General features: G+C 52.4%; 7 protein-coding genes across 7 annotated transcripts; 3 read left to right on the top strand and 4 right to left on the bottom strand.

Moving 5' to 3' along the window:
* Positions 1–223: 223 nt before the first annotated feature.
* On the top strand, positions 224–1,875 carry DSM5745_07124 (inositol-3-phosphate synthase INO1; the record flags this gene model as incomplete). Its single annotated transcript, XM_026749140.1, has 2 exons — positions 224–930; positions 978–1,875. The coding sequence occupies 2 exons, from the start codon at positions 224–226 to the stop codon at positions 1,873–1,875; spliced, it is 1,605 nt and encodes a 534-aa protein (XP_026602230.1).
* Positions 1,876–5,560: 3,685 nt separating this feature from the next.
* Positions 5,561–6,967, bottom strand: DSM5745_07123 (bifunctional alcohol dehydrogenase/S-(hydroxymethyl)glutathione dehydrogenase; the record flags this gene model as incomplete). The annotated part of the gene is made up of 6 exons (XM_026749139.1): positions 5,561–5,775; positions 5,825–6,462; positions 6,509–6,644; positions 6,692–6,806; positions 6,880–6,894; positions 6,947–6,967. 6 exons carry the CDS (start codon positions 6,965–6,967, stop codon positions 5,561–5,563), a joined length of 1,140 nt encoding a protein of 379 aa, XP_026602229.1.
* A 926-nt stretch (positions 6,968–7,893) lies between these two features.
* DSM5745_07122 (Ldh family oxidoreductase) lies at positions 7,894–8,967 on the bottom strand (the record flags this gene model as incomplete). The annotated part of the gene is made up of 1 exon (XM_026749138.1): positions 7,894–8,967. The coding sequence occupies one exon, from the start codon at positions 8,965–8,967 to the stop codon at positions 7,894–7,896; it is 1,074 nt and encodes a 357-aa protein (XP_026602228.1).
* A 562-nt stretch (positions 8,968–9,529) lies between these two features.
* Positions 9,530–10,381, bottom strand: DSM5745_07121 (uncharacterized protein; the record flags this gene model as incomplete). The annotated part of the gene is made up of 1 exon (XM_026749137.1): positions 9,530–10,381. The coding sequence occupies one exon, from the start codon at positions 10,379–10,381 to the stop codon at positions 9,530–9,532; it is 852 nt and encodes a 283-aa protein (XP_026602227.1).
* Positions 10,382–10,994: 613 nt separating this feature from the next.
* On the top strand, positions 10,995–11,570 carry DSM5745_07120 (cupin domain-containing protein; the record flags this gene model as incomplete). Its single annotated transcript, XM_026749136.1, has 1 exon — positions 10,995–11,570. The coding sequence occupies one exon, from the start codon at positions 10,995–10,997 to the stop codon at positions 11,568–11,570; it is 576 nt and encodes a 191-aa protein (XP_026602226.1).
* Positions 11,571–11,736: 166 nt separating this feature from the next.
* DSM5745_07119 (zinc-dependent alcohol dehydrogenase family protein) lies at positions 11,737–12,912 on the bottom strand (the record flags this gene model as incomplete). Its single annotated transcript, XM_026749135.1, has 3 exons — positions 11,737–12,206; positions 12,263–12,712; positions 12,771–12,912. 3 exons carry the CDS (start codon positions 12,910–12,912, stop codon positions 11,737–11,739), a joined length of 1,062 nt encoding a protein of 353 aa, XP_026602225.1.
* Positions 12,913–14,096: 1,184 nt separating this feature from the next.
* DSM5745_07118 (uncharacterized protein) lies at positions 14,097–23,672 on the top strand (the record flags this gene model as incomplete). The annotated part of the gene is made up of 3 exons (XM_026749134.1): positions 14,097–14,425; positions 14,495–22,188; positions 22,240–23,672. 3 exons carry the CDS (start codon positions 14,097–14,099, stop codon positions 23,670–23,672), a joined length of 9,456 nt encoding a protein of 3,151 aa, XP_026602224.1.
* Positions 23,673–24,674: the final 1,002 nt, after the last annotated feature.

Below are 24,674 nucleotides of genomic sequence, written 5' to 3'. Positions count from 1 at the left end.
CACTATGCCATTGAGTCTCCTCCGCATCGTCTGAACTCCTTGCTGACTTTATCGTTTCCAGGCGGCACCACCCGTTCAACGGCCGGCGCTCATCCAACCGTGGCGGAGCACCAGCCAATATAATATACACCCACTAAATAACCACTGCGTTTATCGAACATCCTTCAATCCCGCCAGCCTCGTCAAAACTTGTTCCTGAATTATTCCCGAAATTCTGAACGCAATGGCTCCCCACGCAAACTCGGATGTTGCTGCCAATGGCGCCGTGAACGGGTCCGCCCAAGCTGCTCGCGCCCCTCTGTTTACCGTCAACTCGCCCAACGTCGAGTACACCGACGCGGAAATCAAGAGTACCTATGCTTACCATACCACTGATATCTCTCGCTCTGCGGATGGCAAGCTTGTCGCCACTCCCAAGGCGGCCACCTACCAGTTCAAGGTTGACCGCAAGGTTGGCAAGGTTGGTATGATGTTGGTCGGTTGGGGTGGAAACAACGGTTCTACCGTGACTGCCGGTATCCTCGCCAACCGCCGGAAGCTTTCCTGGGAGACCAAGGAGGGACCCCGTGCTGCCAACTATTACGGTTCTCTTGTCATGAGTTCGACCATCAAGCTGGGAACTGACTCCAAGACCGGCGAGGAGATCAACATTCCCTTCAACGACATGTTGCCCATGGTTCACCCTAATGACCTCGTCATTGGTGGCTGGGACATCAGCAGCTTGAACCTTGCTGATTCCATGGACCGTGCCCAGGTTCTTGAGCCTACTCTCAAGCAGCTTGTCCGCAAGGAGATGGCCGAGTTGAAGCCTCTGCCTAGTATCTACTATCCTGACTTCATTGCTGCCAACCAGGAGGACCGTGCGGACAACGTCCTCGAGGGTACTAAAGCGTCCTGGGCTCATGTTGAGAAGATCCAGGCCGACATTCGGTAAGCCACTTTCCTCACAGTTGGAAGATCATCACTAACTGTAGCAGCAACTTCAAGGCTGAGAACGGTCTCGACAAGGTGATCGTCATGTGGACCGCCAACACCGAGCGCTACGCCGACATTATCCCCGGTGTCAACGACACTGCCGACAACCTTGTGAACTCCATCAAGGCTGGTCACCTCGAAGTCTCCCCCTCGACTGTCTTTGCTGTCGCCTGTATCCTGGACGACACCCCCTTCATCAACGGTTCTCCCCAGAACACCTTTGTTCCTGGTGCGATTGAGCTTGCTGAGAAGCACAATGCTTTCATTGGCGGTGACGATTTCAAGTCTGGCCAGACGAAGATGAAGTCTGCTTTGGTCGACTTCTTGATCAACGCTGGTATCAAGCTCACTTCGATCGCCAGTTACAACCACCTTGGTAACAATGACGGCAAGAACTTGAGCTCCCAGAAGCAGTTCCGCTCCAAGGAGATCTCCAAGTCTAATGTTGTCGATGACATGGTTGCTGCCAACCACATCCTGTACGAGAAGGATGAGCACCCTGACCACTGTGTTGTGATCAAGTACATGCCTGGCGTCGGTGACAACAAGCGTGCGTTGGATGAGTACTACGCCGAGATCTTCATGGGCGGCCATCAGACCATCAGCTTGTTCAACATCTGTGAAGATTCCTTGCTCGCCTCTCCTCTGATCATCGACTTGGTTATTCTTGCTGAGATGATGACCCGTATCTCCTGGAAGGCCGACGATGCCGCTGAGTACAAGGGCTTCCACAGCGTCCTGAGCGTCCTCAGCTACATGCTCAAGGCTCCCTTGACTCCTCCCGGCACTCCGGTTGTCAACTCGTTGGCCAAGCAGCGCAGCGCTCTGACCAACATCTTCCGCGCCTGCGTTGGATTGCAGCCCGAGTCTGATATGACTCTTGAGCACAAGCTGTTCTAGTCGTCTTCGACACCTTTTACTTTGAGGGATCATTCGCTCAAGCCTACCTCTATTCGCCAACTATAGCCACTCGTTGAATGATATGAGCACACCAAATTGACATCAAATTGACTTGATCACAAACTATTCCTCGTAAGCGTAAATTTACACTGTAGCCGCAGCTACTCTTTATTCACCTCTTGGCATACCAATGTCTCACGTCTTGCCATGGTCCAAATTGTTATGTTCGACTTCTATGCCACCTGCAGCGCATCCAATGGAATACAATCCAGAGTATAGCCTCATCCGTGTATACAACTGGAAATGAAGAAGATTACAAAACTGCCTAAGCATTGAGACTCGTCCCGGGGAATAGCAGCCTCGACAAGTAACTCAACATTTTGTCCAGACCGGAGCCTCGTGCCATTACTGCTGTTTGCATTATGTTTCAGTACCGACTGACCACCGGACTTCATCTAGACCTCCTCCATCAACCGTGATGGCCGTCGTAGCATGGAGCCATCCGTCTCCGTCTCGGGCCCCAGCCGTCCGTGGAAGAGCAGCCATTGACCTTCCCTAATCCGTGCTTTATCTGTATGACCTCCCGAACTTCGCGACGAATGCAATCCAACGCACCGCTTCGATGGCAAACCCGCACGACTAGGCAGCTAGCGCCTCTCTACACTAGACATAGACACGGCGAGGTCCGACTCCGCACCTCGAAATACGGGACTGGTGGCCTGCCGGAATCAAGGAAGGGGCTCAATGCTGTGAGGATGGGTAATCTGTAATCCCCGGCATATATGATGGTTGTCCATGTTCCAGCCCTAAGGGTCGTGGTCGAGTGGGTGAACTCTGCCCTCCGGCAATATCGGAAACCGGCTTTGAGCGCTGGGGCTTACGGCTCTTTTGTTTGAGCGGATGCGTACAGTATGCGTGCCGTCGTCGTATCATCATAGTCTCTCCTCACCCGTCAATGTCCCGAAAGAAGCCTCTGTGCTGGAACTACCAGCATTGTAGTCAGGATCGAGCGTTTCTAATCTATATAGCTGGAGTTGACGAGTAACTCTTCCGTTTCAACATCCGCCGCTCCGCTCAAACCAAGAACACGGGTCAATAACCACTACATTTCGAGAGGCTCTAACGATAGTAGAGGGTACTCATCGGGGTTGGTTGTCGTCATTGGAATGATATCGTCTGAGACGATGGGAGTCGGGCCTCGCTGTTGCCGGAGTCAACGAACAGTGCCTGCTCCTAGACATGGTTCAGATCCATATCGGAGGGGTGTGAGTTTCGAGTACTTCATTTGTGGAATCCAGAAGAAGCGCATCTTTGAGGGTTTGCGGTCTGATGGCATCTCCAGTGACTGGAGCGCAAAGCGTCCTGCTTTCCAGGGAGCATGTGCCTCTGGGCTCAGGCAGACCAGGTTCCTCTGTTCCATTGAGGTCTGAAACAACCCTCCTCCGTGCGTTAAACTTCTCGGCATCCCGCAGATTTTTGGTGTGCGCCGGAAGTTATTCTGTTGGAACTGCGGCCTGCGCGCCGTGCTGGAAGGGTATATGTTGACGGCCTCGAGCCGCGAGGTTTTCATGGTCACGAAGCAGTGCTGGTCGCGGTCAACGCACTATGACAATGATTAGTACTGGCCATCTTTAGTGTTTGCAGGCCACTAGACTAACCCATTGCTTCATCCGCTCAGACTTTCTGAAATATCCGGCCACTAATTCTCGCTCCTTGAAAAGGTTGAGACTGTCGTACAGGTCACTCGTCTCTGCGACTCCCTCCAGGAATTCCACCGCGTCAACTCAACCAGCCCCTGGAGAGCATTAGTCCAGACCAGACCCAAAGACCAAGCTTGGCGAGCGTCTGACACATACATGCCAGTACAGTTCCTGTATTCATATCCGTCCTCAAAGCACGCACGATAATCCACCCCGGCTGACCAGCGAGGAACCCAAGCCGGTCTATATCCATCAGCCAGACCATGGCCCAGGTTATGCTGTCGACGTGGGGCTCGACGGCACCCGTTTCTGTATCAACTCATGTCGGTGCTGGTCTGCTTGTTCTGGGGCGACTGTGGGACGGAGCCGGGTCTCGAGATTGGATAGGCAGTTCTCTGGCGATGCTTTCATGACCATGGTTAAGTGAGGCTGAGCGAGTTCTGGACAGGGCTTGCGGGTAAAAACAGTCGTTCTCTTAAGCGGAAGGGGTGGGAGTGATGTTGCAAACGGAGCCAAATTGTCAGGTCGTCGCGGCGGAGAGGAGTGCTGTTCTTCGTACGTACTTGTGAAGGTAGGAATGGGACATCGACTAGCAGGCTAACATGAACCAGGCCTTCCAAAGAGTATTAAGTCCTGGTGGGCAGAAATCGGACGATGGGATGTTGAGGAGGACGAAGTCCAGGAAGGTAGATTTTGAACGGAGCAAACTCCCGCAGCCAGGCCAGTAAGGAGTCAACCAGAGAACTAGCCAGATGCTGCCGTATAATGCTCGATCGCGTCCTTGTGACGTGATGTCGGTGGTAGATCTCAGCTAAAGGCAGCCGACTTGCTAGCGTTTTGTCGTGTCGCCGGAGCATAAGACCAACGCCTTCATTCTGCTACCTGGCCGATTACTGTGATTTTGAGAGGAAGTACATTCGCTATCTTCACTGAGTTCAGTAGGTTCACATCGCCTTGGCTTGTCCTGCTAAAGATATTAAGATCCATAGGCATCGTAAGTAGTCGTTCGCTGGCATTCAAGCTCGTCTTGGGCTGATTCTGCAGGCGATACGCATACCCGCAGACTCCGTGGCCAGTATCTTCAACAACTATATACCTCTACCTGCCCTGCTGACCCTAGATTCGAGAATGAGATCAGTTCTGACCAACACCCGCGGCTATATGCTATAGCCCATCTCATCGGCAGCATATCCGAGCCGATCGGAAGCCGCCCCGGTAACCAAGAGACCGAGACCCGTCCTCAGGCCCGCTTCAGCAAAAGCCAACTCCTAGGCAAAAGATAAAGAGGAAGTTCTAGCACTCTCATGCGGGGAAGTAAGCGCGCGGGCGCAATTGGAGAAGATAGCTGCTGTTGGTGTGGTTGGCTGGTATCGAAGTGCTTACCACACTAAGGAATTTATACCTAGACTACGGGGTAGGGTAGACCTCATCTGATTCTGATGTCATGCCATGAAATGCGGGGGAAGACGGTATGCAGACTAATGTTGGGTAGGTACTTTGTGTGCTCTGGCTCCAGCTGTATGGACTCATGCATACTGCGTAGGTGGATCATACTAGAATTGGTGGTTACTATAGGTGGAATATCCCAGAGACGCCGAGGACCTTGAGGGGGTTCTTGGGGTGGGGAACTGAAGAGGTCTACAGAGGTAGAGGTGTGCTTGCTGTTCGAGCTGGGCGAAAGATCAGACTGGCTTTCTGGGGGGTTATTGACGTGAGAGTGTAACCGAATTTTTGTCTATATTTGCGATGCATGGTATACGATCCATCATCTATACTCCGTACAGTGTGCACGGATGAGACTATACCTAAAGTCGGTGAGCCTGAGGACCTTGAGGATTCGGCCACATAGGTATATTAGACATCTACGTAGCCGATCCAGCTCTGCTTATTTTGAACATCTACTCCGCCATCACCCGCGGCGAGTTCATGTACTTGCTTCATACTTCATATCTCATTCAGCTACATACAACTTTTATATAAGGTATTTATGATAGGTCAACAACGCAGCGAATGCAATCGCCAGCCTTCATCTGCTCGAAAGCAGTGTTGATGTTGGAAAGGGGCTCGCGGTGGGTGATGAATTCGTCGACCTTGAGGTTACCGTTGAGGTAGTCGTCCACGAGGCCAGGGAGCTGAGTGCGACCCTTGATACCACCGAAGGCGCATCCGCGCCATACACGGCCGGTGACGAGTTGGAATGCTATGGTGAGTCAGCGAATGATCACAGGAGCTGGACGGTGAATGCTTACGTCGAGTAGAGATCTCCTGGCCAGCAGCAGCGACACCAATGACGATACTCTCACCCCAACCCTTGTGGCAGGCCTCGAGGGCGGCGCGCATGACGCCAACGTTTCCTGTGCAGTCGAAGGTGTAATCGCAGCCGCCGTCGGTCATCTCGATGAGCTTCTCCTGGATGGTCTGGCCGTTGAGCTTGGTGGGGTTGACGAAGTGGGTGGCACCGAACTTGCGCGACCACTCCTCCTTGGCGTCGTTGACGTCGACGGCGATGATCTTGCCGGCCTTGTTCTTGACGGCACCCTGCATGACGGAGAGACCAACACATCCAGCGCCGAAGACGGCGATGTTGGAGCCCTCCTCAACCTTGGCGGTCACAACGGCGGCACCGTAACCGGTTGTGATACCGCAGCCGAGCAGGCACGATCGGTCGGTGGGGATCTTCTCGGTGACGGCAACAACGGAGATGTCGGCGACGACGGTGTACTGGGAGAAGGTGGAGGTGCCCATGAAGTGGAGGAGGTCCTTGCCGCGGGCCTTGAAGCGGGATGTGCCATCGGGCATGACACCCTTTCCTTGGGTAGCGCGGATCTTTCCGCAGAGGTTGGTCTTGCCGGACTTGCAGAACTTGCACTCGCGGCACTCGGGGGTGCTGCATTTGTTAGCTAGGCGCTTTCTCGTCTGCTTCCGGAACATACTAAAGAGCGACGACATAGTCACCGGGCTTCACGGAGGTGACGCCCTCGCCGACGGACTCGACGATACCGGCACCCTCGTGTCCGAGGACGACGGGGAAAGCTCCTTCGGGGTCCTTTCCGGAGAGTGTGTAGGCATCTGCCGTTGTCAGCGGAACCCGACGCGACTCAAATTCAAGCACGAACCTGTGTGGCAGACACCAGTGTGAAGGACCTGAATGCGGACCTCGTGGGCCCTGGGAGGTGCGACCTCGATGTCCTCAATGGAGAGGGGCTCACCGGCCGCCCACGCGACCGCCGCCTACAAGCTTCAGTTGGTACACGAACTCGAAACTCCCATTGTTTATTCATTCTGCGCGCAGGTCGGTCCTTACCTTGCAAGTGATGGTCTAGAGCAATTAGTCTTTGCGTACCAAGTAAATCATAACAAGGGAAGCTTACCTGGCCGACAGTGCTAGCCATGATGACAGAGGTGTGAAGAGTTCGGATGGATGGAGGAAAGGAAGAACTTGGGAGGATGAAGCGGAAGAGGATGGATAGAAGAGTTATTTGCGATCGGAGAATCAAGGAAATAGATTGCTCCAAATGGATTGGGCCGGAAGGTAAAAGAATAAGAAGAAGCAAAGCCGCAAAGAAGAGGCAGAAAAGTGGTGAGGCGTGAGGGGAGAGGGGGTGGGGTTGATGAGGGGCACGGCTGTCTATCGCGTCTTGCTGCTATCCCGCCGTTATCCCCCCGGCCTTGACGAGTAATATAATTATCCTAGCAGCTTTTGCTTTTCTTGTCTCTTAGCTCTCCTCATTCTCCGCATGGTAATTGAGTCATCAGTATGAGAAGATTTGGAGACGTCCGACGGTCCAGATTGCTTGTCTGACAGATATCACGGGCATCATCGCTCAAGAGTGGGCTGGCCGAGCATCAAGCGGAAGGACTCATCTGATCTGCCAGGCACAAGCTATTACCATCACTGATGGCTAATATCATCTATCGTCTATCTACTGAGCTGGACCCTTCTTGGAGCTGCGATGCGTTTAGCTGTCCCGATATGGTGAAAAGATCCGGTCGGAGCCGGTTCCGCCAAGCCTTCCATCGGGTGTCCTCCCGATCACCTGAGCGGAGTAGAAGAGGAGGACTGAGAGACACCCTGCAGAGTGCAGATACGCTGGACATGGATGCTCCGAACATATGTTGGTTGTTTGGCTGCTCTTTGAGAGTTTGAGAGATGCTTCTAGCGTAGTTTACTACGGTAGACAAAGCTCAAGCTCACAAGGATCATGCAAGGCACCGCTTAGTAAAATTTATTTACAGTATACTACCTACGGTAAAAGTTGCAATGCGGTTGGGAGCAAAAATATATATGCGTTGCCTTCACCAGAGCAGAAGTATACCACTAATCAACCTTTAACCTCGCAGCCCCAACCATATCCGCCTCTTTATTGAGACTCTCAATCTCAGCCTCCGTAAACGGAATGCCCTCCTGTAATCTTTTCTCTCTGTTGATCTGCTCTATCTCCCCAGGATAATAGATCCTCTCAACACCACCCATCTTCTCACACCCCACAACCCTCTGATAAAGATAATCCATACGCTCCTTGAAGTCCTCCAAACTCACAAACAAATCCGGCTTGATAGCCATCAGGAAATGCCCAACATCCGCCGGCTTGCTCGGGTCATACGGCCCCGTAACATGGCCCGCAAACGCTGACCCCGAAAACACACCCGAGAAGACATCCATCATCACCGCAAGCGCAGACCCCTTCGGCCCGCCCATAGGCAGCATCACGCCCTCAAGCGCACGCGCCGGATCATCAGTGACATTCCCCTCGCCATCAAGCGCCCAGTCCGTGGGGATCTTCTCGCCCCGCCGCAGCGCCTTATAGATCTTCCCGCGCGCCGCAACAGAGGGCGCCATATCCAGAATGAACGGCCGCTCCCTCCCAGCCGGCGCCCCACACGCAATCGGCGAAACACCCATGAGTTTCTCCCGCCCGCCCCAAACCGGCAGGGCCGGCGAAGAGTTCGTGAAAACAAGCGACATCATGCCCGCATCAATTGCCTGCTGCACCAGCCACGCCGACATCCCAAAGTGATTCGAGTGCTTGACGGAGACGAGGCCCAGCCCGAACTCCCGCGCCATCTCGATAGCGCGCTGCATGCCCATGTGCGCGGACACAAAGCCGAATGTGTTCTTGCCGTCGATGGAGGCTGCAATGGGCGTTGTCTGCGTGAGTTCGGGCTCTGCGGCTGGGTCGAGGACTTTCTGGCGGATGCGCTGCATATATGAGGGGATGCGGTTTGAGCCGTGGGTGTCGACGCCGCGGAGGTCGGCTTGCACGAGGCATGAGGCGATTATGGTGGCGTGGGATGGGGGCACATTGTTGGCGACTAGGATTTGGTGGACGAAGGTCTCCAGAGCTGAGGGGTTGATGTGGTGGATTTTCTGGGTGGTGGTTGGTTCGGACATTGTTGGCATGCGCGGTGATTATAGCGTTGATCTTGATATTGTTGAAGGACTCGGTGGGTCGCTGATCCGAGTGTCGAGTTGCCCAGTAGTTGATATGGTTAGTGGAATTATGCAGCTTTTATGGACCAAGATCGAGGGTGTGACGGAGCATCCGCGGTCGGGGTTTCGGAAGCAATCCGTCGACGGACATTCCCGACCACGTACTGTACCCTCAGACCGCAACCTCAGGTCCTATAGACGTGTTCACAAATCCAGCAATGACAACTGTCATCTACGGGCTTCTTCTTGCATATATCACTCTAGCCATCACGCTGACACATGGTTTAAAGCACCGAAGCGAAACCTAGTCTATCGTGTACGAAAGAGAGCAGAGCCTGGAAACCGGAATCATGCTATTGGGGGTTTCCCTATCAAATGTCTCGCGAAGAAGACCAACATAGTGATGTCTATCATACATCGGTGTGCGATGTTTCTCCTAAGTATATTATGCAGGCAACAAAACAACGAAACGAAATCATCATAACTCCAATGCCCGGGACACGTCTATAAAGCAACAGGATTTTCAAGGCTGAAATAAGCTCTTTTGCCAGAAAGTCAGATTAACTTTGGAGGGTCCCGCAATCTGGCCATCATCCTGTTCATCTGCGGAGTGGGGGTGTGATTGTTGGTCGCGTCTATTGCGAGGCTCTTTCGACACTGGTCGGCGAGGGCCAGGGTTCACAGCGGGGCTTGATTCGTCATCGCCAGTGTTGTTCAACTTGACCTTGCTGGGGTTCTTCGATTCATCCTGGCTGGGGCTCTTCGGTTCGTCCTTGCTGGGACTCTTTGATTCATCCTTGCTGGGGTTCTTCGATTCATCCTTGCTGGGACTCTTTGACTCGTCTTTGCCGGGGCTCTTCGAGTCGTCCTTGCTGAGGCTCTTCGGCTCGTCCTTGCCGGGGCTCTTCGGCTCGTCTGTGTTGGTGCCTTTCGGTTCGTCCTTGCTGGTGCTCTTCGGTTTGTCCTCGCTGGAGCTCCCCGATTTATCTTTCCGGTGAGTCTTCGATTTTCCCTCGATTGCGCACGTCGAATTTCCTTTGCTGGCACTGTCCGAATTGCCCTGTTTATCCCCGGTCAGGTAATCTGGAATTTTAGGTGGAGTGCTGTTGTTAGGCTCCCCCTTGCCCGGCTTTGGATGCTCAAAATCTGTACTACTTGTATCTTGACTGGGTAGTGACGGACCAGGATGTTCACGACGTTCTTCGGAACTAGGCGCCCGTGGCTGTGGCTGTGGACCAGAACGGTCAGCGTGGCCACGCAGGCGGGCTCGGACTTGACGAAGAGCGTTTCGACCACGTCCAATAGTTTGACCGATAGTTCGACCGACACGTTTGAGACCTTGACTGACAGAAGGACGGAGTCGATGGCTGGCCATGATTTGTTTGAAATCAACCTGATATCGTAACCAGTTTGTTGTGGTTGAACGTGTCGATGATGTGAGTGAAGGAGGTATATGCAAAGAATTCTTGAGTAAAGGGCGTTTTAAACGAGTGTCGCTTAGTGTCGTAAGGTAAGTGAGTGTTTGTGATTGCTGTGGTGGTAGTAGTTGTTGTTGAAATTATCGTAAGCGAATGTGGATATGCATGGAAGTGAGAGTTAACGAGAACCCCTCGAGTTGGGGGCGTTTGGGTTATGCCAGAAGCCATGACTTTTGAGACGGAAGGTGCCTTGCGTTCCAGGGAGGTTGTTGTTGTTGGCTTGTTCCTGGAAGGTACAACTAAGATAACCTTCGAGTGCACAGGCCAGAGCTTGAGCCCGGAGTTTTAAACCCGGAGTATTTATTCGCTTCGGCGAGGTGAGGTGTCACTGCATGCATCTGCAGGGCCCAGGCCAACTGGCCGTGCTGATCACCTTGTCTTGACCGCACATCTGGTGAGGGGCATCTCATGTCTTACATATAAGCATCTCCTCTCTTCCTCATCTCAATCGTTGCTCTACTTACCAATCTCTCATTTTGCCGAACAATACCAAAATAACCAGCAGCAAGAATGTCCTCACCAAACCCTGGCCAGCTCTCCTCGGGCTCCCTCCCTCCAATTACCCGCTACATAACGGGCCACAACAGCGACGGCAAAGCCATCGTCCAGTCGTCCAACCCCGCAGAATGGTCCCCGTTTGAGCACAACACCATGGCTTTCACGGTCGCCTACACGACGTCATCCTTCCCCGCAGACCTTAACAACGACGCCGACCTCAAAGAGCATGAGCGGATTGCCTCCTCCGGCCAGCTGGGGCTCGTCAACCCGAACGGAACAGTCTGCAGAGTCGTGGACTTCGCGCCAAAGTCGCGGCCGCTTATGCATCGGACACAGAGCCTTGATTATGGGATCGTGCTTGAGGGCGAAATTGAGATGCAGCTGGATTCTGGAGAGAGGAAGTTGCTGAGAAAAGGGGATATTGCGGTGCAGAGGGGGACCATGCATGCTTGGCATAATCCGAGTGAGACACAGTGGACGAGGATGGTGTTTGTCTTGCAGGATTGTAAGCCTCTTGTTATTCAGGGCGAGAAGCTCGGTGAGGATTTGAGCCAGGCGAAGACGGATGATATTAAACCTTCTCGTTAGCTGTAAACGGTGCCTTGGGTTATCCTGCTACCATCAGTGGGTTCGAGAATAAGTTTTTTCGAGGGTCATCAGGGAAATTGAGTACTCAGAATGGTGGAAGAAAGCAATGGTATATTGGCGGTGTTCAATATGTTCAGAAGAGACTCAAATCTATACCGTAATTCGTCTAAGCAATCTTGATAACGATTTTTCCAAAGTGCTGTCCGTTCGCCAAGTACTTGAAAGCATCTGGCGCCTCCTTGAATGAGAAGATCTTGTTCACCACCGGCTTGATGCCATGCTTCTCGTAGAAAGCAATCATCTCCTCGAAGCGGTCCTTAGGGCCGTTAATGATGCCCTTCAGCGTCACGTTCCGAGAGAGAGCGAGGAGGTTCACGTTGGTGCGGTCCTCAGGGGCATCAACCTTTCCGCTCAAATATCCAACGCAGTCGATGAGACCGCCCCAGGCGATGCAGTTGAAGCTCTTCTTCAACGTACCCGCACCACCAACCTCAACGATGATATCGGCTCCGTGGTTGTCCGTCAGTTTCAATACCTCTTCCTGCCACTCGGGGTTCTTGCGGTAGTTGATCGTGTAGTCGGCGCCGAGCTCCTTGGCCTGCTGAAGCTTCTCGTCGGACGAGGAGGTGATAATCGCTGGATAAGGCCTGGTCAGTCTCCATTCGCAATCCAGCGGACAGTAAAAGACGTACCCTTTGCACCAGAAGCCTTAGCAATCTGAAGACCCGAAACAGACACGCCACCGGTACCCTGGAGAAGGATGTACTCTCCCTCACCGCCGTTCTGACCCTTGGGCCGCATGCCATTGATCGCCATCCATGCCGTCACCGCCGCAATGGGAAGAGTGGCCGCCTCTTCATCGGACAGGTAGTTTGGGGCGCGCACAAGACCGTGCGCAGGGAACGCGCGGTACTCTGCGAGTACACCGGGCTGGGGGAGACCGAGACCACTCGCCATCATCTTTTCAACAACCTGACCGGTCTGGTGATCGGGAAGGAAAGTCGAAAGCACGCGGTCGCCCTTGTTCCAGCCCGTCACGCCATCGCCGATCTCAACGATTTCTCCGCACATATCCGAGCATGGTACGAGCGAGGCCTTGTCCTGACTGACGGATTTGTGGTGGCCGTAGAGTCCGCAGCAAACTGTGAATCACTCCGTTAGGTCTGGGTTCTCCAACTCCGGCCCCGGGATATCGCGCACCTTCATAGTCGCGGTAGTTGAGCGAAACGGCGGAGATCTTGACAAGAACCTCGCCGGGGCCAGCGGATGGCTTTGGCGCCTCGCTAAATTGCAGGCTATCCAAGCCTTGGAGGGAGGTTGTCCATTGCTGGATTGACGACATTGTGGTGATTGCGATGAAGGTAAACGGCGAAGATGAAACGGTCTATCTACCCCTCAACGGCAGAAAACGGTTCAAGATAAGGAATGACCTCACACTTTATACTGCTCCACTAGAGCTCTCAATTAATAATCGTGGCCGAGAGCTGGTCGCCCCACAGAAGACGGCCTGAAGAATTGGAACTTCGCGGAACCGGGCATCGCGGCGTAGGCTCGGTTGTACCTGACTCATGACTGAGCGTTTGATCTTGGAGAACGGAGAACCTGCTCAATGAGGTAGGTTGATGACTGAGCTGGTTGGTTGAGTTGAACGAACAGAATTGACATGTCTTGGTTGCTGCGATGAAACCTTGACTTCTGAGGGCCTCAGGGGACTCAGGGGAAGAGATTTTTAGAGGGGATTCCCGTTGAAGATCTGAGACGGTTAAGCGGTGCCAAGCCAGCGGACATGCTGACACCCATTCCACCGGCAGGATAACTTTGAACTATCAGGCTTTGCATTGGACGGGATTCGGAGGTTCCTACTGCCAGACCAGGGACTTAGGCATTCTTAGCCACTGCGCCTGCGTACCTACATGATGAAATGAGAACTGGCCCAAGGCCACGGTCTAGTGCGAAGCAAGAGTCTGGGTATAGGCGCGACTGTAGAATGATCACCATCTCCCCGCGTTGCTAACACTGAAATGTCGAAGTTTCTGATCATTTTTATCTCCAGAGAACATCCGGCATTTAATTGTACGCGCATGCAAGTCCTTCTGGTTATAAGCCGTTGAGCTTGGACATGCATCGCGGATTTCCTTGCCTCCAGAGCCACGAAGTAATTAAACAGTGTCTGAGGTTGCTACAAAGCCACCATGGCAATACTTACCGTTCATGTTACTTGCACGGACAGTTTACAAGTTGATTGGGTATTGCTGAGAGATGGCGTTGTGGCTGGGGCTGGGGTTTGAGAGTCGCCAGTGTGGTTTTACTGTGAATGTGAGGTGCTGTGTTTCTCTCCTTGTCCACAAAAAACCTCCCTCTTCCTCTCTCCAGCTGTCTTCTCACATCACCCTTCTCAACCTATCTCCGTTGACTTCACCCCATACGCAAGCTATTGATTACACGTCCTTCCTCATTTGGCCATCCCCATTCTGTCACGCCCCTGCCTTGGTTTCCTGACCAGTGCCCATTGGGCCACTGTCTACCATGGCTACGCGTGGAGGCAGTCTACGGTGTATCTTCCACCATGTCGTCTTGCCACCTAAGCTGCCTGGCCAGGCCGATGAGCACCCAGAGGCCGTCGAAAGGGAATTGATGCGCCGGTTGTTGAGTGCGGTGACGATAATGAAAACAAAGTCTGAAGAAGAGCTCTTCCCAACCTGGCAAAAGATAGAAGATACACTGAAGCTATCTTCTCTTATAAATGAAGGAGGAATATGCAACAAGGCCGCGCTGCTTAAATGTTTCAAGAAGCTGTCACCGGAGATCGCCCTCATTGCTCGTGTTCGAGAACAGAACGCAAGCCTTCTCATCAGGTAGTCCTTCCCCCGCCCCTTGCCCACCCGGTCCTTCTCTTTTGTTGGCTAACTTGAATGATGTCCTAGGTACGACGAAGAAGGCGTCATTTTTGAGGGATTTGAGATCTCTCCCTCTGCCGAACAAACCCTTGCGGCCAAAGGCGCTCTGCAATGGGACTTTCCCGGCTGCGCGGTCTGTATACCCCACGATACTTTCAATGACCCCAGCTTTCAGGAGAATCTCGCCCTTTTCCTTGAAAAAGCGAGTGTTGAGCGGCTCCACCAATTCGCCGCCAAGGTTCGCAAGGCAGGCACGGATGTGAGTGAAGACCGAGACACATCCAATCCCGCGCTCATAACACAATTCTTGATGACTCTCCTCGAGATTAATGGCCGACGATTGTCTATACCTTACCTGCGAAAGCGCGTTTACGATGATGTCTGCTGGGACCAGGCAAAGATCCCTTGGCGACGCTCTCCACTGTGGCTTACGCTCAGGGTGTGCATCCAACGCTTGCTACATCTGCAACATGGCGAGCTAGGCCGCATACAATACAAAGGGCTGATTTGTATGTTCTTGGCAAAACTTCTGGGCGACTGCGTGACCGAGCTTCACTCCGAATGCTACCACCAGCTGAAGATAAAACTGTGTCGTCGATTAGCGAAACTGGAAGCAGAGAAAGGGTCCGCATCTCCAGCGGTAGCCATGGTTTACAGCTCTGTTGTTAAACTAATTGAACCTCAATGTTCCGCCTCGATTGATAAAGCCACAGAGGCGATCCAGAAAGAATGGACTCTCTGGAAACAAGACAATCAGCGACGGATTCCAAAACTGTCTTCGTGTTCCGCCAACGACTCTTACCTCACACTTCCTAATAGCATCGAGTACCTGAAGAATATCTTCCAGCCGAGACAGCACCACATCCCGCGATCAGGCTCGATAGAGCCCAGTCGTCTTGAGAGTATTGTGACCAGCAGCACGACACAGCAGTTCGCTACTCTTACGAAGACATACTCAACGCTCGCAGCTCGAGAGGCTGCTATAGCGTCAGACTCCTTTGAGCTTCCGTCCACAGTCGAAGCGATTAAGACGCGATGCCTCGATCTAGCATCGTCCATCGAGGACTATATGGACGCTGTAGGGAGCGCATACGACGATAACCACGAGCAGTTTTCCCTATTTATCCTGAACATATTCGACATGTGGGTAGCTATGGACAAGGCTGCAACAAAGGTGTGTCCAATTCTGAGAGACTTCCACCCATGGTTCGAGCCAGAAATTCTTGACGTCTTGCTTCTGGCACGGTTTCCAGAAATGCGACGTCTTCAGGCTATCCAAACTTATATTGATTCTCGCTGCACGGAAGCCAAGTACGGCAAGACAACCATTTTCGCAGACCCAGCTCCTGGCTGCTTTGCTGAGCGGTACTTCGATTCACCTGGCGCAGTCGCGCTCCATAGGCTGCAGAGACGTATTCTAGAAGCGTCACAGGACTGCGAGGATGATAAGAGAGAAGACCTGGAGAAAGTCAACGATAATTTCATCAACCTCACCGAGAACCTGAGACTTACAAATTGCACAATGTTGCGCCACCCCGACGGATCGCATGACATTCGCGGTTGCAATCATTGCTACTATATTCGGTCCCGCCGCCGGCTCGAGGTCGAAGTTCACGAAGATTTTCTTCCAATTGGACACCGAGTCGAAGTCCAGCAGAAGGCCGTCCTTTTCGAGTTACAGATACCCAAGGACCTAGCGGCGTATCGTGAAGTCACCTGGGCCATCGTGAACAGACTCTGTCCCAAGATAATCCCTTCAGATAGGGCCAAGCCGGAGGTCTTACTTGCGAATTACCCTCAACTGAAGCCGTACAATTCAAATCGAGGAGGGGTCTTCTCTCTTGCGTCTCAATGCAAATCATGGCTTGGAACACATTACGGCTGGATCAGACTTCCTGCTGCGGTGGAGGATGTATTACTTCCACATGGCCTGAAATACTCCTATTACGATTCGAAGAGAGAGTTGTGGTTCAGTGACTACCCAGAGCAGCTGAGCTTCGCACACCACTTTACGATCGAGATACCAAAGGAGTCTCCGTTCTCAGTGCTTTATTCTTCGCTAGGGTTCGCTCCTGGTGTAGACGGTCCTTCTTCCTATGAGGTAGCGGCTAGCGTCAGCGAGTGTCCAGCAGCCCTAACAACCCACGAATTTACAGCCCATCAGACAATCGTGGGCGGATGGAATCGGCGCTGGCTATCTATTCTAGCCGAACTCGGGTCTTCGAATATCAATTTCAGTCTACAAGAGACGATGATTCTGTTCAACCACCTGGCATTGCAAGCAGGGCCCAGAACGGAGACCAATAGATTTCGGGTCGCTCACATCATGTTCAAGGATGAACAATTTTGCCAGAGGATGACGGAACAAATTGGCCGCCATGTGGAATCGATAGCCACGAACCACCGCGAGACTTACATGATGGAGACTCTTCTGACACTTTGCATCCGCCTATTCACCTTGGGGCTTGCAGAGACCCGTCCCAACTCGAAGAGGGTTCTTTTAAGGATTCGACAAATAACATTGGGTTGGATTACCATGCTACGGCAGGAAACAAGGCAAGCTGAAGATGTCAATCTAGCCAACACGTCTGCTCGATATTGTTTCCTAGCAGCCCTCCTCTGTCGGAGAACCTATGCCCCCTGGCTCACAACTCATGCAGCCCTTGATTCGGACCATTTGAAGTGCTTTTTCGATGTATCCTTGGCCATGCAAGAAAGTTTAGTTGCCGACCTGAGCCGCTTCTCGACTGTGACTAAGAATATGCTGATTCGAGACATTAAAATGACCAGTCAACTGTCTTCCCTGATGCGTACTAGTGCGAACCATGACCCCAAGTGTATTGGAGATGCCATTGACACTGCCTGGCCCGCAGCTGACAACAAGCCGCGAAGCTATACAGAGTGGAAACTGCTATCGCCTCCTTACGAGAATTGGGCCACGTCGCAAACGTGTGCATCAGAAGGGCTTCTACCGCAAACTTTCTATTTTCATCTCCTTGAAGGCCATCTGGTGGTTGACGGTAAAACCCTTGGAAAACTGCCAGCTGACATTCGCGATTCTCCGATTCTGAAAGAACTCTTCGGGAACCAGCGACTGTTTGCTCTGCCCTCAAATCTTCCAGGCATGGAATGGACGTTACTTAATTCTGCCGAAAAGCATCGGATTCACTTGGGTCACCGTAGAACACAGCTAATCATACGAGCTGAGGCCTACAACACCACTCTAGAGCTCGTGCCAAGAAGTATATTTGGTTGCGGTCCTGAGTTTGACCTTCCCTACTATCTGATCTTTGATTGTATTCACTGGATGGACCTCCGGACCGCCGTCCTCGAATTGAGGCAAAAGCCACGAATATGGAAGAAACGAGATGGTAACTGGATTCTTGATATCCGTGCCAGAAAAGCAGAACGGCGAGAAGCCACACTCGTGGATCCATATTCCCCGCTCGCGAAACAAATATCTAAGGTTTTCCTTCACTTCGAGCAGCTCAGTCGTCTCACTATCTTTCAGACCCCCAGTACACTGAACGTCGAGTTGAAGAGGATGAACCTGGACTTCTTCGTTACGAAATGGGGTTCGCTCAGGTGCCGCCAACTTGGAGCGGTGATTGATCGCAACCAAGACCCGGGAACGTTCTATGGACTTCAGAGTATGCTTGTGCTGCGTGACGAGCGAACTGGCCAGCGCAGCATACTGGTCTCACTAGGTGACCCCAGATGGACACGCCTCAGGAGTCACGTCCTAGTGGAACTGGAGAGCAACGGAATATACGTGAAATACACCATCAACAATGTGCTTCGGCGACTCGAATGCCCTGCTGATCCGCGGCATCTTTATGCAAAGGCTCAATTGCACGCCCTAACAAGCCATATGTTACCAGACTCGCTCACTGGCCGAACTGGCATCCAAGAAGCTCTTGACTGCCTCCAATCAGGCTTTTGTCAGCCATGGATGCCACTTACCTGGGACGCCCGGAATGCTTTGATTCAAATCGCTAGGCTGACACCAGAAAGAGCATATTATCCAAAGGACAAGAAATGTCAGCAGACTGTTTCCTGGGACCCTGACCTGACTCCAAACATTCAGCATGAGGGTTTCTATCCCGTTGTTGACGCCATCTTAAGGAAGTCCAATCAGTTATCTGAATTCTCTATCAAACAGACAGATACACCAAACAATTCGACAATGCCCGCCAACACAAGCCATCTGCGTGAGCGAGCACAACGGCGGCGGTCGGCCTTCGAAGCCGCTGGTTCGTTGCCGCCCGTTGAAGCCGAGGATGTCCCCTATTGTTCTCGAGACGGCTGGTCTATGCCTAGAAGAGTCACCAATGTTCGCGAAGTCGTGAGTTTGATCCGGGAACAACGTTCTCTTATACATACGACGCGCGATTTAATAAAGCTTTTCGAAAGCTGGCCCTCGTTTGGTGGTTACGCAAACACGTTCAGTCTTTACAACCTCAACGACTTCCTCGATGTCAACATTGCTGAAGAATGGGGTGGTCTCGTCAATATGAGCCGAAACACAGAGAGGGGAAATTTACACAGACTTATGTTCCAACTTGGTGTTATAGCATTCCGGGACCGCGTCAACATGACGGCGTTGGTGGTCATAGTCTCTTTCTTCATATTTCCAGAACTTCGAAGCCTTGCATTTCCAGGATACCCATCACTTGTCAGGTTCGTCAAGGACGAGAAGCCTACCACTGATATTCTGCTCCCGGCTATTAGGTCATCATACCCCCCTCGACCGGCGATTTCCAAGAGACATCGAGTCCACGATGAGAATTCCGGGTTCAAGTACGATACCAACTGTGAGAAAGAGGGCGTCAAATTAGCCGAGATGCTGATTCGACAATGGCCTTGTACGGAGCCGTCCGTGGAAGACTTCGAGCCCACTATTCTGGACAAAGCGCAGGCCCTCAAGGCTTTACTACCTGAATGGACAAGAATGTACCAAAACCTGCAGTTTCAGCGCCATCTTGAGAAAGTCCAAACAATACTTAATCACCACTACACAGCGAACCATGACTTTGCACCACCAACAGACTTGAGTCGCTCTCAAAAGGAGATCTTGGGCCTGAAACGAAAGGGCATTTTCTTTCTTTATCCGCGACTTGAAGAAGACCTGCTGGGCAAACAGGCACTTCAGGCCCCCAAGTTACTAGAACTCGCCGTGGAACAGGGCGTTCTGGAGGCTCCAGAGTCGCCAGCTGGAGAACAAAAGGCCAATTCGCTGCATTTTCCGCCACAGGAAATCCTTGAGCTCGAGGCGATAGTCCGTCGGCTTGGTCAGTCTAGCTGTTCGGTGAGATCCACGTACGCTCAAGACCTTGGACAAAGCATCACGGCTTTGGCGACAAATCAAGCTACCAAGCACGACCATCGAGTCCACCATGTCAAGCCCAAAGAAACAGCTGAAGCAGATATTCGAGCAGCTCACGCTGACATCAAGGGTCATCATACCTGTATCAGCCAGTCATTCTCCTCGCATGATGCAAGGTTCAAATGGCTAGCAAAAGGTGACTTATGGCCTATCATGACTCCGACCACAATCTTAAGGCAGCTACGATCGACATCACGACATGTGTTCGGACCGGGCATGTATGAGTTGCTTATCTCGTACGCTTTAGCGACTAGCAAGCTGCAGAAGCTCCTCAGGCTAAAGGACGCTGCGATAAAGGGTGATGATAGCAGAATCGATCATGAGCGTGCTGACTCTGGCCATGTGAATTGGAGTCCAGCTGACTTCCCGGACTGGATTCTCCTTGAGATCGACGCCAACATCCAGATCCGACAGGATCAGGTTACCGTGGCTAAGGAGATGATTTCACCCACTTCCGGGGCTAATTCCGTGCTACAGATGAACATGGGCCAGGGGAAAACATCCGTGATTATGCCCATGGTTGCCGCCGTGCTGGCAAACGGTGAGATGCTTACAAGGCTTCTAGTCCCCAAAGCACTACTATCCCAGGCGGCGCAAATCCTCCAGTCACGCCTTGGTGGGCTACTGGGTCGTGATATCGTCCATGTTCCATTCTCACGGCGAACTCGGACAACTTTGACCCTCCTCGAAGACTACCACCAGTTGCATGCTAGTACCTTGACCAATTCTGGTATAATACTTGGCGTGCCCGAGCATATATTATCATTTAAGCTCAGCGGTCTTCAGCGCCTGGCTGACTCGAAACTGACGGAAGCCATTCAGATGATCGACACGCAGAAATGGCTGAATGAAAACTCGAGAGACGTCATTGACGAGTGTGACTTTACCCTTGCTGTCAAGACGCAGCTGATATACCCCGGTGGCGCACAGCTTGTGGTTGATGGGCACCCCGAGCGCTGGGAGGTCGCCATGACTCTTCTTGGACTCTGCGCACGCCATTTTAGTGACCTTGCTCGAGAGTACCCACGGAGCATAGATATCCTTCAGCGCAGCTCGACCGGGTTTCCCGTGACTTACCTACTACGAAAAGACGTCGAAAAAGCTCTGGCGGCGAAGATCGCACAAGAGATCTGCGATAAAAAGACATCCCTGTTGCCGCTTGGGGACTGCAACGAGAAGGGCAAGGAGGCTATCCGGTTGTTCATCACAGAGGAGAAAGTCAACGAGTCTGTGACCAAACGTGTTGCAAAACTATTTCCTGATTCCCCCAAATCGCGCAAGGTCGTCTATCTGCTACGAGGGCTACTGGTGCACGGAATTCTCATATTGTGTCTCAAGAAACGCTGGAACGTCGAGTATGGCCTTCACCATGGTCGAGACCCGATTGCGGTGCCTTTCCACGCGAAGGGCGTCCCATCTGAGCAGGCTGAGTGGGGCCACCCCGATGTTGCAATCCTGTTTACTTGCCTCGCGTTCTACTACGAGGGCTTGAGTCAGCAGCAATTGAAAAGGAGTCTTGAGGCAGTCTTGAAGAGCGATCATCCGGCAACGGAATATGAGCGTTGGACACAAACCTCGGCCACACTACCGGAAGCACTACGGCATTGGGCCGCCATCTCAGTGGACGACGCTGGGCTAGTTGCGGAGATATGGAGACACTTGCGCTACACGCGCGAGGTGATCAATCATTTCCTGGGCAACTTTGTGTTCCCTCTTCACGCTAAACAGTTCGCCACAAAGTTGTCGGCCTCTGGATGGGATTTGATCTTGAGTCATGGATCACAGTATCGTTCAACGCAGTGGATTCATCCGGGTATAACGACAGGCTTCTCCGGCACGAATGACAATCGTCGGCTCCTTCCACTAACCATCGAACAGCGTGATTTACCTGGACTGTCTCACACGAATGCCGAGGTGTTGACCTACCTTCTTCAGCCCAGAAATAGGCGTTATCATGTGGCTATTGGAGTGCACGGAAGACGTATGTCTGAGTTTGCCCTGCTGGAAAACCTACATAGGTCAAATATACGAGTTCTCATCGACGCTGGAGCCTTCATCATGGAGATGAACAATGAGACGGTGGCCAGAGCATGGTTGCAAGCAGACTGGAAAGCCAAAGGGGCCGTATATTTTGGCGACGACAACAAACCGTGGATTATGTACCGGAACTACAAACGTGCTCCGCTTTTTGCCAGCCCATTTGCAGACGATCTCACCGAAACCCTCGTTTACCTAGATGAGGCTCACTGCAGAGGAGTTGATCTCAAATTCCCAGCCAACGCGACCGGGGCACTTACTCTAGGCCTTGGGCAGACCAAGGATCATACTGTTCAAGGTAAGCTATCTCGATTGTACATTGCTGGCAACTTCTCTAACCCATTCATAGCTGCGATGAGACTTCGCCAGCTTGGAACAACCCAGTCTGTGACCTTCATAGCGCCGCCAGAGGTCCACCAGAGTCTGTTGGATGTATGCCACAAGACCGCAAACGATACCCTGGATTCGTCGGACGTGGTCACCTGGCTGCTTGATCAGACATGCGCAGCCAACCGTGAACTTTCGCCGTTGTATTTTGCGCAAGGCAAAGACTTCACTGCCCGCATGCAAGCAGCCGCCACTCATAAGAAGTTCCTATCATCAGTCGAGCATAGAAAAGCGTACCTGGAGACATTGCAGCAGCCCGAACGGCAAACCTTGGAGCAGCTATACGAACCAACGTACCGCGATAGGACGACACCCGATCTACCCCCAACTACTCTGTCCGCTGGAGGAAAAGTGGCCGCATTGGTGCAGGCACTTGAATCCAAGCGGCGACGGGAGTCTGAGGCATTCGAGTCAGTCATTAGCTCAGCACTCGAAGAGGTAGAGCAAGAACGCGAGGTTGCCTACGAAATCGAAGAGGAACGGGAAATCCAACGCCCTACTCGCAAGAAGCCTTTGCGCTTTCCAGGTCTGCATGAGTCAATCCTGAACTTCGCCAAAGGGGATCTGCACGAAACATCGGACTTCTTGAAAGCATCGGAATGGCTAGAAAGTACGCATCTCGGAGAAAAGTACAACATAGAAGGCTCGTCGCTCGTCCCTCACCTTTACTTGTCCCCTGAGTTTCCCAGGACTGTCAAGCTCAAAAAGTCGGGCAATGACGATTCCTACATCCGACCCGTGAACTGGGTTCTCTATAACAGAGTCACGGAGACCGCTCTGGTAGTCATTCCTGAGGAGGCCGAGGAGTTGATACCCATAATGCGCGGCTTTGCGCCCGTCAACATGCACCTTATTCTGTACGCGGCGCCCTGGACAAAGGCAATGCTCCATTTCAACAACCTGAAATATTACGCCCTACCCGGTCTTCCCTGGGACTGGAGGCCCCCTGTCTGGCTGCCGTTCGAGCTAGGAATCCTCTCAGGCAGACTCTACTTCCCATTCTCCGAGTACGAAGACCTCTCCAACCCGCTCTACTCACTATCCGGCGACCCAGGCGAAGAAGACGAATCGCTGAACGCATTCACCAAGAATCGCTTGAATTTCATGCAGGAGTGGCTCGCGATCCGTCGGCAGGGGCAGGACATCACGGATACTCCGATGGGGTACATCTGCCAGAACTGGCCGCTGCGCAGTGACCACCCTTTCTTTACGGCGAGAGTGATCAATCTCGAGGACTCGCCTGGCCTCAAACCGCTTCGGTTCAGTGTGAAGGATGAAGAGGAGGAGTATTATAGCAGCGATGACGGGTTGCATGTGGATGATATGGATGATATGGATATCGATGTTGATGACGATCTAGCCGAGGCGCTTGATGATATGATGGATGTGGATTGAGTGATATGGGCCATGTGTGATAGGGTTCCATACTGTACGAGTACTAATTGCGTTGTGTGCTTCGATTTCGATTTTGTTTACGTTACTCTTTTATCGGCGGTGGTCTTGTGATAATGGAAAGAAAATTGGAGGAGCCTCGAGGAGGAGGCTGCATCCCTTCAAATTCCGTCTTACGCGTGCTAGTAGTCTCTTGGGATCTGTGTTGATGAAGCTGTCTCTCAAGATCCAACATGCTTGTAAAGTCCCGCAAGCCTCGTAAATAGCTGGGGCCCGGGCTTCTGGATATCCAGAATTGACTAAATGCTACGTGATATTCAGGCGACCATGTCCTGCCATAGGCGTCATCCGATTGAGGACGAGATTGGACGGAAGTTCGAAAACAGCAGGAAAGACAAGAAGAGCGTACTGGTGGTTGGATGGGCTGAGGTCATCTACGTGTCCTAGGATCTTTGCATTCCCAACCCCGAATACTGGAACTTTTATTATAATAATCGAGTGCCCTTGGATCCCTCGGGCTTAAGAACGACAGCCACCTGGTCCCATCATAGGCCGCAGCGTGGAATGTCACACAAATACCCGTCTCAGCCTCGTCCATTCTGTCCTTCGCCATCCACCCGTTTCCTACCTACCCTTTCAACCTTCGGATTGAACAGAACTGAGACATTTCTTATCGCCTCATGCAGTGCTACTCCAAGTTGGATACAGGGTGGGTAAGCCCAGCCTTGTCGCGGTAGGGCAGGAGCGAGCGCTCATTCACCTCATCAGGTTAGCTAGCGACAGCTATGGGATTCCACCTTCATCCTTCATGATTCATGGATCCTGTCCTCTGAATGTGAGAATATCATCAGTCCAGTGCTGCCAGAGATCCTGCCGGTGCTCAGGTTTGCCCCTCGCATTCATCAGGATACAGCGCTCGCTAAATGCTGACATTAGTTTCCCAACAGGCTTGTACGACGTGACAGGTTACCTATAGCATCGTCAGCGCCAGGGTTTGCAGGGGTC

Source organism: Aspergillus mulundensis (assembly GCF_003369625.1).
Source record: "Aspergillus mulundensis strain DSM 5745 chromosome Unknown scaffold_7, whole genome shotgun sequence".
Lineage (NCBI taxonomy): Eukaryota > Fungi > Ascomycota > Eurotiomycetes > Eurotiales > Aspergillaceae > Aspergillus > Aspergillus mulundensis.
The sequence above is the reverse complement of the archived record's forward strand: the minus strand, read 5'-3'. Positions and strand labels throughout refer to the sequence as shown.